This window comes from Carassius gibelio, chromosome B20 (genome assembly GCF_023724105.1).
Source record: "Carassius gibelio isolate Cgi1373 ecotype wild population from Czech Republic chromosome B20, carGib1.2-hapl.c, whole genome shotgun sequence".
NCBI classification, from domain to species: domain Eukaryota; kingdom Metazoa; phylum Chordata; class Actinopteri; order Cypriniformes; family Cyprinidae; genus Carassius; species Carassius gibelio.
Window position 1 is genome coordinate 4696839 of NC_068415.1, and position 19965 is coordinate 4716803.

The 19965-nt window shown below is 33.9% G+C and overlaps 1 protein-coding gene and 1 long non-coding RNA gene across 6 annotated transcripts in view; one reads left to right on the forward strand and one right to left on the reverse strand.

Annotated features, from left to right (window-relative positions):
• Window positions 1–19965, forward strand: part of LOC127984465 (kelch-like protein 29) — a 234322-nt gene that overhangs the window by 141621 nt on the left and 72736 nt on the right. For 2 of the 4 annotated variants that reach the window (XM_052587112.1, XM_052587113.1), the window contains one exon: window positions 16521–16659. The exons of the other annotated variants lie outside the window; for them this stretch is intronic. In XM_052587112.1, coding sequence (XP_052443072.1) covers window positions 16521–16659 — 139 coding nt within the window. The remainder of the gene's footprint in view (window positions 1–16520; window positions 16660–19965) is intronic. 4 annotated transcript variants of the gene reach the window in all.
• On the reverse strand, window positions 11175–18807 carry LOC127984466 (uncharacterized). Of its 2 annotated transcripts, none has more exons than XR_008160602.1 (3): window positions 18550–18807; window positions 13041–13237; window positions 11175–12829 (listed from the first exon to the last, which is right to left on the reverse strand). It is a non-coding gene; the product is annotated as an uncharacterized LOC127984466 (long non-coding RNA). The 2 variants fall into 2 exon arrangements; XR_008160601.1 differs by having other exon boundaries at window positions 12998–13237.

Sequence of the window (19965 nt, forward strand, 5' to 3'; positions counted from 1 at the left end):
CTATCTCAAACAGGAGTACATAAAGTGGATTATGGGAGGATTACGTGCGGACTCATCCCGGTTGTGTATTATAGTTTCTAGAATAAAGAACAAAGACGAGCCCACGCCAAATCCTCCGATAATCCGGCTGCTTGTTATCCTAATTTCTGAAAGCAGGTGTAAATGCGAGCATGTCTGAGGAGCAAAGAGTCAAGGCTAGATCATTATTTTGCCATCATCCATTGAGATGTATTTGGAGCTGGAGTGGAGGTTGGTGTGAGCCTCTTCCTGTTATGTTTCTTAAGAAGGGAGCAGCCCTCTGTGAGCCATACATTACGTCCCCTGCAGTTAATATGCAGTCGGCAGGAGAGCTCATTAAGATTGATCATTCGCCGACCGCCTCCTCCGTTCCCAAACTCTGCCGTGCCTTCATTAATCACTCGCCTTTCAAGATAACACTCCGCGTCGCCTGACAGGTTCGCTCCGAGACACGGAGCCGTGGCCGGGAAACTGCAGCCGCTCTCTTTCACGGCATGTCCACAAACTGTCACCAACTCCTCTCAGATTTGCTTTCTTTCTTTCTCTTCTCTTTATCTTTATCTTTCTCCTTCTCTGTTTGTTTGGCTTTCATTCATTGTCTTGATGTTTTATAAAACACTTTATAGTCTGCTTTGTGCTCTTGTAAATCATTGTAACATTTTTCTTATTGTTGCACCTTTAAGTGTATAATTAAATCACATAATAAAGACCCGATATCTTTTATTGTTAAAATGTTTTACTTTTTGGAGATTTAATATAAAATTTTGGTGTTTACGTTTGTAAATTTCTAACCTGAAGTATTAGCTGTTTGTGAACGATGAGAGCTCAAATCATGCAGCTTATTAAGGAAGGATGAGCTTTTACGTTAATGAAAATGTATATTTATTTATCTATTTATTTATGTTTTCCTGGAACCAAATCAGCGTATTAGAATGATTTCAGAAGGATTTTGTGACACTGAAAACTGGAATAAAATATTGCTAAAAATTCCGCTTTGCATCACATGGATAAATAAATAATAAAATAAAATAGAAAACAGGTCATTTAAATGGTAATATTTTGCAGCATTAATGTTTTTACTGTATTTTTGATCAAATAAATGCAGTTTTGGTGAGAGGTTTTTTTCACAAACATAAAAGAATTAATGTAAAAAATACATGTAATTAAATTTAATTAATGATTAATTAATGAAACATTTTTATTAACGGCAATTAATGTAATGTAAAAGGTCTTGAGTAATATACATATGCACACTTTATATATTTTTTTTATTTGTTATATTTTCTTTTATAAAACTTTCTAATAATTATGATGACAAAGTATTATATTTCTGCTTTTTTATTTAAAGATTGGTATATTTATGTATATATACGTATTTCATTGTACTCTGTATTTCTGAAACCGGTCATGCCCATCATTTATTTAAAGAGCTGTTTTAAGCAGGGTGCTTAGCCGATGAGACGTCTGACAGGGGACTTGATGAGATTAGCCTCTGGAAAACAAGAGCCGAGGTTTTCCTGTGACATTTGGGCGCGAAACCACCTTTCCCAAACCAACCTCTGCTCTCGGTTGCATCAGACGGCTTTTTTAAAAAGTTCACACTTGAGTGCCGCTGACGTGTGTCCAGCCCTCACAGTCTCATTATCAGAAGGGTAAGAATCGAGGTCAGAGAAAATTGATGCCAAACTAGTTCCTTTCATTCTCACCAGGAGACGAAGTGACATTCAGACTGCGGCTCGCAATCAGAGCTGTCTCGTTTGCATATGCACCGAGGACGTTTTTTGTAACCAATCAAATCAGGCCTCTCCTTCCTGTGGGAGCGCTCACATCGGGGTGCAGACGGAAGCCAGCGGGTGAACCCGCCCCCTTCTCAGCAGGAAGTCTTGGAGGAAGTACAGTGTGGAGATGGAGGATGGGCTGCACCGCTCATTATACAGCAGCAGATATTCAGGACAGCCTCGTGCGCTGAAACACAATCACTTCAAGGGATTCCCAGCACACATACTGTAGACTGTTTGTGTCCTAATCGATTTGATGGAGGTGTAAGGTGAGCAGGAGGTGTTTTGTCAGGGAGTTGTAATTGGCTGAGGTTAGATGTGTGTATGTGGATAAGGGTTCGCTCACTGCTGTTACATTAAAAGTATTGAAAATGTTTATGCTGAATTTTTAGGCAATAATTGCTGTAAGGTATAACTTACCTTAGACTTTCACTGTATTTCTTATTTAGACAATGACAAGAAAATGAATAGAGTGGAACCTCACAGGATGAAGAGAAAGAGTTAAAGAGTTAGCTGACATGAGGGTGTCTGCCCGAAGGGATTTATTCATTATTTTGATCTTTTTTTAATGGTTCAAATTAGTGTACTGATTCATGAAATCCCAAATCCTAAGTAATTGTGACTTTTTTATCTCAGAATTGTAATTATTCTTAAAATGTAGACTTTATTTCTAGCGATTCTGAGAATAAATGTCAGAATTGTGAGATATAAACACATGATTCAGATGATTTTCACAATTAATATATCACAAATTTTAGCTTAAATCTTGCAATTCTGGCTTTTTTTTCAGAATTCTATATACATTCCCTATCATTTAATAAAAACATTTAAAACTTTTTTTTTTCTCTCACAATTCTGACTTTATTTCTCATTATTCTGACTTTTCTTTGCAGAACTGTAAATTTAAATCTCACATTTTGGACAGTTATACGTATATTGCAAGTCTGATTAAATATCTCACGGTAAAAAAAGAATTAAGTCAGAATTGTGAGAATAAGCATTCATATTCCTGCAGTCGTAATGAGCTCCTGTCAAAAACCATGGACTAACACAAACCCTAATACTCCGAGTTAATTTTTGTTGTTTTCTTGCTGGAAATTGTCACTTCCTGGAAATGGAAATAATGTTAGTAAGTTTCTTTATGACTGTTAGGTGAACATACTGTACTATAGAAGTGAATTTCAAGTTGGTGTGAGCAGATAGTGTCATTATTGTCATGTCCTCGGGTGCTGCACGAAATTGTAACATTAAAAAAAAACCCTGTTCATTAAAGCAATGTTCCAGTTGCTTCTTTATTTTGTTTTGTCTTCATGAAAATTTTCAAATGAAATGTTTTCTTGCAAATGTTGCTTTAATTGCTGTTTAATTGTTTAACTAACAAGAGCCCAGTTGTAAAATTGTAATGTGTGATTGTCACTAAGGTGTTTATTTTAACTTAGAGTTGGTTGCAATCATCTGCAGTTCCTTAAAGGGACAGTTCACCCAAAAATGAAAATCCTGTCTTTACCCACCCTGAAGTCATTTTGTTTGAAACTTTCCGATTACAAAAAGATACTAGAAAATGTATAATGAAATATTGGTTTACCGATTTTAGCCTGTTAGACAAAAAGCAAAAGTGACAAGATCTGCTCAAACCAAATCAATTCAAATTCTCTTCTGTGTTTCTGACAGTGTGTAAGAAACGAACTAATGTGATTTCCATCTTTCATCTATAATTGAGGATATTCAGATACGTATGATGGGTTCATGAAACTGCATAACAGGGATGATCTGGGTATATAATAGTGTGCAATATATTATGGAAGAATCTGTCTGTAACAGGAGCAGATGCTGGTACACACAGTGCCAATGACGCGTGCATTTCTCCACTAATGAGAGCACACGTAATTAGGGATCGAGAAACAAAGGCAAGCGAATGGCAGAGTAATGCAAGTATAACTCACACATGTTCACTTATAGCACATGCATGAAGACTTCAATCTGTCATTCCATAGTTTAGAAAAGCTTTGCATGATGCATGCAGTTCAATAGCAGTGGAAATCTTTCATGATCGTTCACGTTGTGTTTGTAAAGAGACTAGCATGGGCTCCACACCTGCTAAAATACATGTTGAAAAAAAATATCATGCTTTATTGCTTAAATATACATATTTCCGCAGCATGAAATGTCTTGTATTGGTACTAGGCTCAAACATTGTAGAGCTTTTACGCCCGCACGGTAGAAATAAATTGATCCCCTTGTGCTTTTCAAAGATAATCCATAATTGCCATCACTGGCGGTTCATTAGTAGTGCGGCTACAGTGAACACGTTCAGATAATAACTATTTTTGTTGTGGCTTCTCCGGTAACTGTGCAAAGCAAATTCCCTGGCCGCTAAAGCATGGCGCTTCTCAGAAACATGGACAGAAAGCATTTTCCCGGCATTATCATTGCTCAATTTGAATGCATCTGTTGAAATAAGGCAAAGCATAGGTGTGAAATATGCTTGCTTGGACATATTTTATGATGCAGACGCTGGAGTCAGCACTATGTTTGTAGTGAGCTCTATGATGTGTAACAGTACATGAAATGAAAGGCAACGATGTGCAGATTCCAAATTCTTGTTGGCTATAGCGTAATAAAATAACTCATGTAGTAAATGGACATGATGGTGTGACGGATTTAAAAGGATTCTCTATATTTTAAGGCACGGCTGTTTTGCATTTGTTTTATTCAGACCATGTGATGTGTTGTGTCATTTCAGTACTCTTGTGCTGTGCTGAATATCGTTTGCCTAATATTTTGTTTACAGTCATTTTAAAAGTTGCTTGTAAATCTCTCATTATGCTATATTGTTGCAAAATCATATTTTCTTTCAATTAGGACACATTTTGTATTTCTTTTTGAAACTGGTTGATTGCAGTCCTCATTGATCAGAGCCAAACACCTCCGTTTTTGACCGAAAGTGTTATTTTCTGATCATTTCACTCAAAAAACGGAGGTCTCAAAAAATCAGTGAGACATTTGATCAATCAGCTCTGAAAAGGAACACAAAACCTGTTCTGAAATTTTCTAAAGTGAAAGAAAATACTGCTAAAAAGATTGAATCCAGTATTAGTTAATAACATAATATAATGAGACATTTTTAAGCATTTTTTTAGGCTCGTCTTTTTTTAATTGTAAGCCACAAGTTATTGAGGTAGAAAAGTACAAAAATTATAATATATATATATATATATATATATATATATATATATATATATATATATATATATATATATATATATATATATTATTACCAAAAGATTGTGTGATCGATGCCAGTAAGTTTGGTAAATTTAGTAATACATTTGTAAAATTTGGTCATATTAAACAGTATTTTCAGGGAAAAGAAAATCCTGTGTGGGGTCAGAATGATCCAAACGTGTCCATTACTGTTAGCAGATATGATTCAATAAAAGACATGATCTTAAAATTTAGTTCTCAGATATCATCTCAAAATACTGTTCACTGTTAATATTGCAAATACTTTCTTATCTGATCCTTTGTGGTGTATGCGCTCTCACACACACATCTGAGTGTGACTCATGCAGTACAGTGCAGTGGATATAGAATATATTCAGTATATTTGTAGTATTATGTGGGAGCCCAAGGGTTTTGAAAAGGTCGTAGTTCATATGGATGTCTTCGATTTTCCTCCATATGAATAAAGTGTAAGCAGGCTGTAGCTGTAAAATGGTCAAAAGAATATGTTGAGCATTCCCCCGCTAAAATGCTAATCTAATATCTTTATTAGAAATTATGAGAATGATTTATTTATTTATTTCTCTATTGCTCTATTGTTGCAAAGCAATAAGATACTATTGTGAGAGCAAGATTAGAAGTAATTAGAAGCGCCACGGTTTCAATCGCGCTGATCTCCAAAGCAGGTTTTGTTTTGGGCAGACCCAGGGGTCACCAGTAAATGATTTCACAACACACAGTTGTTCTCTGAGATTTAATGGAGTTCAAATTAAGCACTGGCATGAGATCTTGATATCTGTGCCACTTGCTGAAAATGTTGATTGAAAATTTAATGTTTTATTTTTTTATTTTTTTATTAGACAATAATTACATGTATGTAAATATATACATATGATTCTTTTCTAGATCTAAAAAAAAAATGCTTAAATATTTCTCCATGCATATATGCATTAATTTGAAATTGCCTTTATTTTTATTAATTTTTTGTTTGTAACAGTGAAAAACTGTTACTGTATGGTGACTTGTTTCTGTTATGGGGTTAAAATAACTACATAAATAACTGTATATTATATTACTTTATATCTTTATATATTCATTCTGAGTTTATAGCTTGAAATCCTGGCTCTTTTTTTGACTGAATTTTGAGATCATGAGATTAAAATAATCCAAATAGACCTAGCTTTTTTAATTTGGTCTTCTATTTTACTCTCTATACTGCACTGTTTTACATTATTGGTTATGTTATGTTGTTTTTTGTTGTTTTATGTATAACAAATGTAATATATTGTGTAAAGTTAAAAACTACTGTTTCCTGTTGATATGTTTGGTTAATTGCCCTAAATTAACATTATAATTTGACAGCACTATAGTTTTGTTTTGAAAAATATTTACAGTAGGTAAACACATTTAAAACATCATATGCTGTAGAAAACTAGTTTAAAATATTGCTGTATTTTGGTGGTTAATTCACATTTTGGATCAAACTTTAAATCAATGTAAATGATAGAAACGTTTGAAACATTTGGTGGACATTTTTGTAAAATAATCGCACAATATCCCTGCACCAGAATTGACATTAACTGAGGAAAATGCTTTGAATTAAAAAAAAAAAACAAAAAAAAAACATGCAGTGTTCAAAATCATTTTATTTATTAAATTTAGAATAAATGCTTGGCTGAAAATAGGATTCTACGTTGTTGTTGTTTTTTTTTAATCTATTGTCTCCATAAACCTTTTCTGGAGACATTTGAAAGTGACTAAATTGAAGGGAGGTGCTGATGTTCTGGCAAGCATGCCGTTTTTATTGTTTACATTTTTTTATATATTTATTTTTTTAAACTTCCTTTCTGGCATAATGTGACAAGTACACAAGAAACGCAAGTGGTTTCTTCCAAAGCATAATGTGTCGGTGGATTATATATATATTTTTTTTTTCAGCAACAATGGAAGGAAAAAGGATTGAGAGAGAATTAGCATACTGTACTCCTACTGCTTTGTTCTGAACCGAGATGCAAACATATTCAACACTGAACCTAAGGACCAGCCCATCAAATATGATTTAACACTTTAAACTGATCTGGGTCTCTGTGTGTGTGTGTGTGTGTGTGTGTGTGTGTGTGTGTACATTGGTAAGTTGTGGCCATGTGCCGAAAATAATTGCTTATTCCATGAGCTAATTGCTGCGATTAATTCAGTTAATGAGTTCCTGAATTAGTCAGATAAATGCATTTGCTTGTGCTCGAGTGTGTGTGTGTGTGTGTGTGTGTGTGTGTCCATGCTTTGCTTGTCAATTATGAATTTTCGTCACGATTAGCCTCTCCCTCAACCAAGATGAATCTGTATTGGAACATAGCATTGCCTTGTAAACCAGTTTATTTTTAATTTACAGGGTGCTCAACCAAAAGAGGGCCAAGAGCACTAATGAGAAATATCTGCACACTTTAAGATGTTTTATTTGGAGTTCTCATGTCACACAACTTCACATTTGCAAGCTAATCCGTTCATTCTCGATTCACTTACATTATTAAACTGTTTTTGACATATGATTAAATGCATGTTTTTTGCTTGTGTAAAAGGATTTTTATAGTAGTTTTCCTATTTTTGAAAACTTCTTCAAACTGCTTCATCTATGTTTAAACATTTATCACCTATCCTGGAGTAAAGAGCCTTGATCAACATTGTAGTGGATTTTTCTGTCATTGGAGAGGATGATCTTTGGGAGTGATGGTAATGACATTTCTCACTTTTTTGATGATGGAGAAAACTTGGGCTTGCTTATGTTGCTCATGTTAGTAAGTGCCGAAGACTGTGGAATTAACCATTTAAAAAAGAAAACGAACAAAAAAAGATGGATTGCTACTTAATTTTATTTTAATATATTAATTAAATATTTGTAATGTTATTCGGGGGTGAACATTTATTTGTATTAATTTATAAAATAATATCTGTCTATATAATTAATTTTTATAATTATTATAGTTTTTTTTGCTAAATAGACTAGGATGGAATAAATAGAATGTAATGGCCCTGACTGTAACACTTTATATATAAATTAAAATAATATATATATTAAAAATAATTATTAATACAAATGTAAAATACAGGAAAGTAGATTTTAGTTTTATTCATTAATTTAATTATAATTTTTTTTAAAATAATGTTTTAATATATATTTTTTCAATTCTGAGTGGATACACCAAAAGTAAAGATATTCTGGAAAAGTTTATATTTCTTTCTCTTTGATATTATGCAAACCCTTTAAAAAATTAAACACAAAATTTAGACTTAAAATGCCTTATTTATTTATTTATTTCTGAGGACAGAGAAAGGCTACTTATTAAAGAGCCATCCATTCGTACAATATGAATATATCACAAAAGTTAATCAGTCACCAACATGAAGTGAAAATGAAGGCATGAGTATTTAGAGAGTACTCATGAGCTCCCAGTGAGGAACACATGGCCGTGCTGTGTAGTACAGTCATCACTAACTGTGTTTTGTCACAATCTATAAAGTTTAATCCAGCAGGAAAAGCAGATCAGCTGTGACTGATGGAAATAACCCCATTTCAATGAGTTGAATCCAAACGAGATTGCAGAAACGCTTTAAATTACCCATCAGGCCTATGCATTTGTGGTTTCAGTACTTTTCCAATCTCAGAGATTCTTCTTCTTTTAATATCGGTTGACTAGATAATATTTGACTTAAGTATGTTGAGTGCTTCTATTTATCTGTGAAGACGAAACGTAATAAAATGTGGTTAGAGTTCAGCTAGGAGTCCTGGTTCATGTATTTTATATACTGGATTTTAGCAGAGTGTATATATTTATTATGTCCATGGCTGTAGAAGGAGTTTGTCATTATTCTGAGCGGTCAGGGAATATATTTCACATCACAGCTCTGTGAGTCAGATAGTAAACCAGATCGTGATCTTTGAACTCGAACTGACAACCCTGCTGCTGCCACAGTAACCTGGATGGATTTTATTGGTGGCTTTTGCCACCTCAGTTCTGTTTTTGTAAGGCCATCTGTGTGTGTGTGTGTGTGTGTGTGTGTGTGTGTCAGTATGTAGCTTGAAGTGACACTGTGCTGGTCTTGGACTCTGGGTTTTGGAGACGAGAGCACAGACTCCTGACAGACATCTCCTCCTGTATAAGACGAGGCCAAGGATCATTTGTCCAGTGAGGCATACAGCACAGATTCACTGCCTCAGAATCGCTGGTAACATGTCCCTGGATAGTCAACTGGAAAGAAACAGGAGTAATCCACGGAGCTGCTGGAATCTGCTGCTATTCAAAGCTGAAAGAAGAAGGAAAAAGCAAATAGGGATTTTCAAATCTATCTATCACCAGGTTATTTTATTTTATTTTATTTTTGTGTTTCTCTAATTACATTTTACATTGAGTAGGTTAAAACTAGGAATGTCAGTTTAACATGTTAAAGAGCATTTACTTGTTTTTAAGTTTGTATTCTACTATTTTATTTTCTGTTGTTTTTTCCAAGTAAATGTTTAAGTTAGTAAGTTAAAACTACTTAATTTAACATTAATGTAGAGCAGTGGTTTTCAACCTGTGGTCCGCGGCCCCCCCGGTGGTATTGCAGGTGGGCCGCCAATTATTTTCTGATCATTTCCAGTCCATTCTAGGGCTGTGCGATTAAAAGAAACGTGCTAAAATCACGATTTGAGCGTGCGCATATGCCTAACTCCAGGTTCACACACTGTCTGTGATGCGCCTTTTTCTGAGCCAATGTTGACGGATCAGAGCGTTCTCACTGCGGTAAAAGGCTAGAAATAAAAACGTGCAAAAATAATTAATGTCTAACACATGAGCATAGAGTGAATTTGTTAGTGAACAGGATGCAGTTTAAGTGAGAGGAGACACGTTTTAAGTGTGCACACTCTCTCCTCGCAAAGCAGCGTGTATCTGAGCAAGCACGACCGGTTTTGTGACAGAGCAAAGGAAATCTGCTGCGAACAGAGAGATTCGCACTCATGCATTATTTTAATGTGCTTTCGCGTTATATTTATGCGCTCTCACTGCTGACCGCATACACATACTGTATACACACTGCAAACACCTGAGGCACCGCTACAATTAATGAGCTCTATGAACAATGCATGGCAAAAAAGAAAAAAAAAGTCCCTGTATACAGGATTTTTTTATTTATTTATGTTTTTTGCCACAAGTCTATACATTTTTTTACATCTTCACTATAGTGATAATTTTGACTTATGTCTGTTCTAGAGATGTTACAACTTTTTGATAAAGCTCTGATTGGTTTTCTTTTGGAAATATGTTTCAAATTAATCCTGAATGCATTTATGGCTGTAAAAGCACAATTGCAAAATTGATCAAAAAAGTCGCTATAGTTTTTTTTTTTTTTTTGTCCATATCGCACAGCCCTAGTTTATTCAATAAATATAGTTTAAAATCTAGCTTCTGAGTACTAAGTTATTAACCCAACAATAGCAGGGTCAGTTAATTTTTTTGAAGTGGGCCGCGCAAACATATGTGTTTGGTTGTGTGGGCCGCGAGATGAAAAAGGTTGGGAACCACTGATGTAGAGCATTAACATGTTTGTATTTTATTTTATTACATTTTTACTTTATATTATATTATATTTGATTATTTAGTTTTGTTTTTAATCAAATTTTACATTTAAGTTAAAACCAGCAATTATCACCATGTTTAGAGCATTAATTTAATTTTATTTTTGAATCTTAGCTTTACACATTTACTGATCATTTAGTTAATATGCAATATACGCTTAATAAAACAGCAAATATGTAAAAAATCTTTACACTTTACATTACATTAAAATTTTACCAATGTTATGTGCAAAAATAATGATAGATATTTTACTAATGTTATATTCAAAAGAAAATCACAGATATTTTACTGATGTTATATTCAACAGAAAATCATCATGAGGTTACATCTAAAAATAAATGACAGATAGTTTCTCCAGGCTTGCTTTCAGTAGATTGTTTTGCAGTGCTTCATGAATCGTCCTCCCCTCCCTTGCATTCGCAAATGGACTCTTCCCCAAATGTTGTTGTTTTTGTCTTATTTGTAATGGTGACACACTTTACTGGCTTCTGATTGGATGTCATTTTTTTATTCACTCCCTCAGTAGCTGCCATAGAAATGGCTCTGACATGCCCTATTACACCGTGGATAACAGGAATAAATGTTTAGCTATTGCCTTTTTTTTTACATACTTTTTATCCTCCTTACACACACCCCCACAGGGAGGCTTGGATCGGTCCGCTGTACCGATGTAACGAGTCAATCCACGTGTTAAGCAGTTGCCATTTTGGAAAACATGAGCTGCCCAGTGAACCTTAGAATAGCTCAATAATGCATCTGAAAAACTCATCGAAAGGTTGTTGTAGGGCCATTTCATGTCCGTCTTTCCAATGCACTTAAATGGCCATTATATTATTTCCCCCTTTCATCTCGTCCATTCATGGTCTAGTTGAATTGAATTGAAGCGGCTCTGTGTGAGTCTTTGTGTCCGTGAAGCTGTTGCATGTACAGTAAGCTCTCTCTCCCGTCTCGGCCTTGCAGTTAGTCCACTCTCACATGCTGGACTCTTAAAGCCTGAAAAGAAAGACTTCGAGGACCTCTTCTTCTAATACAAAACATTCTGTGCTCTCTGCATTTCTAAAAATTAATCACAGACAAAATCAATGTTATCCATTTTGTTTTGGAGACGTATTAAGTTCTAGATCTTTGCTTTGACCTTACCATTTCCAAACTGAATTATTTGCTGCACTTATTATATCAGATCACAGGTCAAAGATTTATTTAGCACATAAAAAGACTTTTAAATGTGTGTATTATGAAATGAATGCAATTGATTTTCTAATAAAATAATAATAATAATAATTCATATTTTTCTTTCAGTGTAGTTTTATTCATATTGTAGCTTTTTTGTATATAAATAATACATTTTGCATACTTTATAAGCATCTGGAGTACTAAAGAAATTCATTAATAAACATCTAGAAATGAAATGATTAAATGTGAAAAACGTATAATTTTTTATTAGTAAAAATAAAAATTATATGTATTTTATGAATATTTAATTTTTTTAGTATTGATGCACATTGATTAATAGTATCATTACAAACATTTGAGATTTTAATTTAATATAATTGCTGTCCTTTTTGTTCATCAATGTTTTCCAAAAAAAAAACGCATGCAGTAAATACTTTTTTCAACACTGATAATAATAACCGTTATTAATAACTTAGTGCCAGTGTTAATTTATAAGTCAGACAAATAAAATAATTCAAATAAATAAATACATAATAAGAAATGGAAGAAGAAGAATTAATAATAGTCTTATCATTATTAATTCGTTTCTTTTTTGTGGAAACTAATAAACTTTTTTTTATATAAATACTTATTTTATGAATACTTTTATAGATGCAAAATAATCTTTTATCATTATTATGATCATCATCTGTTTTAGTTTGATATTTTCTTTCAAAACAATTGTGGTGTATTTATCAAAGCAGTGAACAGACGGCCATCCCAGAGTCTGTGTTTTTCTCCACAGTGCATTATTGGATTATTGAACTTTCTCTGTTTATTTGTGGTTAATGGACTGAAACCTGCTGATTGGCTGTTTAAGTCCACTGAGAGGCCAATCAGGTGAGAGGTGAGAGCAGCACGGCTGATGACCTGCGAGCGAGACATGCCTGACCATGAACCCTATACATTCATGAGACTTTGTTTTTCGTGCTCCATTAGTTTCCTCCTCCCTCCACATGACCGCCGCATGCTACAGGAGACACACACCTTCAGAATGGAGATTTTAGCATTAGTTCAGCACCAACAAAGAAAGTAGGTTACTGTTGCACCATTTTCTGTAAGACAGCCAATTATTTTCCCATTACATGCACAACACACTCTGTAATTTCCAGCGTGTGTTCAAACCATCGAATCACATATAATCATCTCCACTACCTCCGTGTGCCTCTCAGGTTGGGCAGAGGGGCTCAGAATTCACCTGCCATGTGATGTTTGGTGGCCAGTGCTAATGATCGCTGTTCCACGGAGAGCCGCACCGTATAATTAGCTTTTCCATCAGCTTTTCTGCCGCGTCCAGCGACCTTGCGGGTGAACCATTGTTTACTGACAACTCTAGGTGGTCCTGTCGAGCTCTTTCACCGTCGTTCTTCGGTGAATTGGGTGTCATGTGCAGAGCTGGAGATTGGAGGTGAAAGCCATGTCATTTAACGCGCATTTCTATTGCAATCCCCATATATACACACACATACATCTTCTAAAATAAAACCTGTGTTATATGGAGCACATGCATTTACATTATTCAAATATATATATATTTTAATTCTAATCAAAGAACAGCTGTCAGTTCGGCATTGCTAATTAGCAGAGGACGGTTTTAGCACTGCTTTTCATAATACATAATCTATGTTTGTAGCTTAATAAAAAACTATTTTGTGTTTATTTTAATGCACACAAAATCCAGCTATTAATTACATTTTAATAATGATATTTCTTTCTGAATATTGTTACATTTATACTTTTGCTGTTTTACATTGTTTTAGCATTGTTTATTGCTTAAATTGTCCAATAAATACATTTGCAACTTTAGATTTTAGAAAACTTTAGAAAATACTTTAGATTTTTATATCATGAAATGTTTTGCATGTTTAAATTAAATTAAAATTAAATTAAATGTCATATATAATTCACACAGTAAAATATTATGGGTTTTTAAATAGCTTTTAAGTGATGCAAAGTCCATTTAGCTGTTTTTCTTTGTTCATCAATTCAGTTTTAACCGTAAACAACTGTTTTATAAAAAAAAAATTAATAATGGTTCTATCTCTAAATCTATTTTTTTGTGTGTTTGATAGCACAACAGTTTTTTTTTTTTGAATTTGTAAAACTAAAAAATCAATTTTGTGAATCATAAGTATTGTATTGTAATCTGTAGTATATATATATATATACACACACACATACACAATATGTGCATTTATATAAAAAAAACTATTTTATTAGAAATATTGTATTGCAATCTGTGTATAATATATATATATATATATATATATATATATATATATATATATATATATATATATATATATATATATATATATATATATATATATATATGTGCACATAAAAATTGCATTTATATTTGTGTATTTATGCATTTAGTAAATAGCTTAAATTGTCCGATAAATCCCAAGAAATTTGCAAATTTCAGAATGGCTTCATATTATGAAATGTGTTGCATGTCAACTATAATTCAGACTGTAATATACTGTGGGCTTTTAAAAGCTTTTTGGCAATTAAAATTCCATTTAACACATTTAAATTTTTTAAATATTTTTATTTATTTATTTATTATTTAGCCTATTGATTCATTCTGAACCGTAAACAACCAGGCCTCAGTGTTGGAGCGTCAGTAAATCAGCTGCTTTCTTTGTCATTTCAGTGTAATTTTAGACGGCCCTGAGATTCATTGTGTTTGGTTTTCTAAAGCTGAAGTGGCCGCTGTGGCTCAAGGCTCTCATTATCGTTCTGTGTGTGTGTGTTTGTGCGCGCTGCGTTAATGTAGTTGTTCATTTCGGTGATGTGTTTACAATGCTATTCCATTTGCTTTAGCGCTGCAGATCAAATTGATTTCTGAAATAGTGCATTGTTTCTAATAATTTGATTCGCTTCTCCCTGCAGTCGGATCTTCACAGTTGTCTTGCGATTTTATGAGTGATTCAGATAGTTAACAGATATAAATGATATTATGTCCATAAACTGTAGAACATGGCTTTGTTTGGTAAAAATGCTTTAAATTGTTTAAATTGATGCTAGCTGTCTTCACGGTCTATATCAGAAACGCTAGGATGAAAACTGAGGTAATTTTCTGTATTCACAGAACGTCTCCACATGCCTTTGTTCCCAAATCTTGACTACATGATGTACTTTGACTAAGTTCTCGCTTTGCCAGATCAAACAAACGGCTTGTATCGGCTGTAAAATCAACCAAGAGACACATTCGCTCAGTATGAGCCGTTATTCATGAAAATTCACAGATTTGGACCATTAGGCTGTGGAAATAAACAGTCGACGGGGCTGGGGAAGTGGCATGAATTAGCTGATGGTGAATCACAATAACACATTGCATAAGGACTTGTGTAACGTGTTGTCAATACAGTGTGTCAAAACGAGGAATATTTTTGAATTGTAACAGCTGAAATATGTTGTAGCTGTCACGGATTGCGAAACAGAAAGCTGCTGTTGCATAAAGAGACAAGATGGCTGTCTGAAGCATTGACCTTACGCTGGCTCTCTGTTGGAGATGCTTTGCGAGGTCCGCTCGTCAGAATCGCTTTATAGATCCTATAGGACTTCTTCCTCGGTATCTGTCTGTTTACATCTGCTGCTTGATTGTGCGTGAATACTCCCATGATTCTGGTAAACATGTCAACCAGATCTGCAGGAATATTCATCTGTATTTACTAGCAAATCTCTATATACTCTATATATGTTTTGCACTTGATCTGTATAAACGTTTTACACTTTATTTATTTAATTTCAATCGCTGCTTTTTTATCAGTGCAGTGTTTCCCCCCTGCTTGATTTCAAAGCTTTTCTTTTGTTTTTGGTTAATGAAGATCAGAGAGCACAGGTATTTTTTAAGGAATTGAATGCATTGATGAATTGAAAGTGTTTTGCACCGTGTCTGCTGAGGTTTGTCTCTCTCTTTGAAGCTTTCTGTTGGTTTCTGGCCTGTTTTGCTGATATGATGATTTTATGGTCTTAAACTCTCAGCGCCAGTGTTTGCAGTGAATAGAAACTGCATTTATTTGGAACGAAATACCATACGGCTGTATTTAAAATCAAGTTTTCAACATCACATTTGTTTTCCTTTCTTATAATTCACAAAGAGAATTTAAAAAAATCATGCATCCAGGTTGTTGAATAGAAAATGTAATATATTTATAAATTACAAAGAATGATCCAGTTAGGTTTTTGACACACATTAATCATCATTTCTGCTGTGTTGTTCTCCTTGTCCTAAAATACAGACAATACAGTTTTCCTATCTAGTATTGTTAAAAAAAAGCCAATGTACCCCGAGGAATATGATAATAAATCAATGGTTTGGGCAGAAAATGTATTTTTAATTTTTGCCAGTATTGTGCACGCTTATTCTTGCTCATATAGGTCAGTCAGTTCCTATTTTTATTCTTTCTAAAGCTGTGAAATATGGCATTGTGTGTTTGCATCTTCTAATCTGAATCATTTCTGCTTGATGTCTAATGTGAATTGTTTATTCTGCTTCTAATGTGTCCATAAAGTGTTGCATTTTTATTCGATGCCGAATAAATTCTGATTTGATCTATGCCACTGTGGTGATATTTGCCACGGTCTGCTTTTGTTGATGCATCTGTTCCAAAAAAAGCTGAATTCTAAACACGTGTTTGGCATTGTCTGTTTCTTCTTTGTTCTACAGAGATGTTGAAGGAGCTGAACCAGCAGCGCAGAGAGAAAGAGTTTACAGACCTGAAAATTATAGTTGAAGGCAAAGAGTTTGAAGTCCACCAAAATGTTCTAGCTTCCTGCAGCTTGTATTTCAAGGACCTGGTGAAAAGGTTTGCCTTCCTCCCTTCCCACCAGCCGTTGATCCAATCTGTTCTTTTTGTAGGGCGCATATTTGTCATTTTTTTCCCTCCCTCTGTTTCTCTCTTGCAGGTTTGTAGGAAGACTTTGGTTTCTATCACAGGGCCAGCAGCCATTCACCGTTTCGCTCAAATGAATGTATCTAAAATTGGGAAAAAGGTCAACCCTTTTCTTTCTACCTTTTCTTCCCCCCATTTTAGAACACATTAACATTAATTTCCATTTTTGTAAGCAGAGAATGTGTTCCATGATTGAGGGATCTTAAAAAAGAAATCACAATAGGCATTCAAATCATCCCCCTCTAAAATACTATGTTGTGCATTCTGGAAAGTGTGCTCCAAAAGCAATGTGCTATCTGTCACTATTTTGACTATGGGATGAGCTTTGTCAGCCATTTTATCAGCAAGCGTATGGTCTTCATAGGGCATAAAAGTTCCCCATTCATATGTTAAACATTCACGGTGGGTGCATTGAATGGTAGGAGCCGCATTCAGGGTCGCAAACAATGAGATGAGCTGAGCAACTTTCTCCCGAATTGCCATTTACTGTATTTACTCTCTACGAGTCGCTACAGTTTTCCAAATTACACTCTTCTACATCCATTGCCAGATCACTTTTTGAGATTTTTCTTATTAAAAAATTTTGCGAGTGCTGCTGGATTAATTATGTGTGTGTGTGTGTTCGTGTTTGTGTGTGTGTGTGTGTGTGTGTGTGTGCTCCCATTTAAATTGTTTACTGTGTGTTTTTGAATCTCATTTCCATTATTTAGTGTGTTTTGAATCTCATTTTCATTGTTGGTGACACTATAAACAACAAGCTACTTTTTTTTAAGAGCCAATGAAATTTTGACTTTTTGACATATTGCAAAATAATTTTAGAATTAATAATTATTGGAGGGTTCGTTGTTTTATTAAAATGGCAAACATAGTTGTAACTACAGCAGCTTTTATAAAAAAAATCTTTGAAGTGCAAGACATCTAATTCATCAATAGTTGAATGTTCATATATATATATATATATATATATATATATATATATATATATATATATATATATATATATATATATATATATATATATATATATATATATATATATATATTCCAGTAAAGCATGAATGCATGATATTTTTTTTATCTATCTATATATATTCCAGTAAAGCATGAATGCATGATATTTTTTTCTAAAGATTTTTTGAAACAACATGGATTACAAAAAGGGTTTATTTATGATGATAATAATCAGAAATGTTTCTTATGCAGAAAATCATCATCATGATTTCTGAAGGATCATGTGACACTGAAATTTGACAATTGACAATTCAGCTTTCCATCACAGAAATAAATTCTACAAATCTTAATATATATACAAGTTATACAGTTATTTAAAATTGTAATAATATTTCCCCTTTTTGTATTTTATTGCTTTTATTGTATTTTTCATAGACTTCTAAAAAAAAACGTACCAACCTCAGACATTTGAATGGACTGTTTGTTTAATTGCTTAAACGTGATACTTTACTATATATAAATACATTTAACTTCAACTGAATTTATGCAATAACACTCAAACAGACCTAATTTATATAACCTAACCCTAAACCCTAACAGTATCATTTTTCTGTATTTATTTTACTGTGGAAAAGATGTATTGGACAAAATCTATCCAATCTCATTTGATTAGCTTTCTCGGTCCTTAGATAAAACAGTGTAGAATAAATATAACAGTTAGCTTAGCACAATTACCTCCAAAATATAGTTACTACAAAAGCAGCACTTTTTGTGCACATTTGCACTGCTGTATATTGAGAGATGTAGTTAGTAGCTTGGCTGTTTTTAAGTGTGTTAGTCCCTGATACTCACTATACATTAGATAGTCCGAGCTGTGAGTGACTGTCCTCAGATGCCCTTTGTTCTTCTTGGCACAGTTGCTAGTTTTTCCCATTCACAATTCATAAGCTTGGTCCGCTGGGCAGGACTCGTCTTCCCTGCACTTTCTGTCTGATTCTATTCCACTGAATGCTGAAACTGTCGCGCAGGTACTCTGGATAGATGCCAGTCGCCTTACAGAAAAACCTGAGGAGCCAACTCATCAGAACGCTTATAGGGACTCTAGATGACAGGAACTCGCTGCTTAGGGAAAGATACAATTGTCCTCGTAAACATTGGACCTTTGTAGACGCACGCACACAGGATCCGGTTTCCACTGACCTTGTGTTTGACAGAGGACCTTGCGTGATTGTTTGGTGATATCAGACTGAAGGAGACATGTTTTGGCAGGCGATGTGCACAGATTAGTCTCTCCGGCTCTGAAATTCATAGAGGATTTCATTGTTTCACAAAATCACATTCTGCTTTTTGTTGTAGCTCAGCTTAGGGGACCTGCACTGAAAATGTCACTGTTTCTGTAACTTACATACATGAATAGTCAGTGTTTATCAGTGTTTTTGCCATTTCACAGATGCATTTCATCCAAACCATGCTAATGGCAATAACAATTTCTCTGAAGCATGCTTGGGTTAAGTGCATTGCTTAAGGGCAAAGTAGTAAAAGAGAAGATTTGTGATCTCAGTACGTCTCCAGGATCTGGGTCACCCTCACCTGAACATGAACCCGTCGAGTTTAAAGCCCAGTTCCTTAAGGTCAACATGAAACAGCATTCACAACCCAATTTAAATGCATAATATGGCGTATTTCCAAAGGAAAAAAGGGATTTGTTTGGATTGGCAGAAGATGTTTCTTAATGACGTGTTGAAAGAGAAGGGTTTAAAAAGATTGAAAATATACAGTTTTAAGTACTATTTTATAGTAGCTTTGAGGTTTTTATTGCTTGCATTGAATCAAGAAATTAATCTGTGACAGTTAGATTTTCATTTGATATAATAATTACAGGTCAAAGTTCAAGGTTAAAATAATCGCAGGCCAAAGTTCATCAGACGTTGTCAATATAAAATGTTTTTGAACATTTTTGCATTTTCGTTCTCCCATGTTAGCGTGCATATGAATAGAAATGAAAGGACACAGAGTCTAGTGTTAGCAAAATGTTAGATTAATGTTAGAATGATTATGGAATGTATGTAGGTTAAAGAGTTAAAATAAATTGAAATTCAGATGCATTTAAACTGTAATTTTTAAATAGCAAAGCAAAAGTTATCAAGGATGGATAGATAGATAGATAGATAGATAGATAGATAGATAGATAGATAGATAGATAGATAGATAGATAGATAGATAGATAGATTAATTAATTTATATGGAAAATTTAAAGTTATGTGGGAT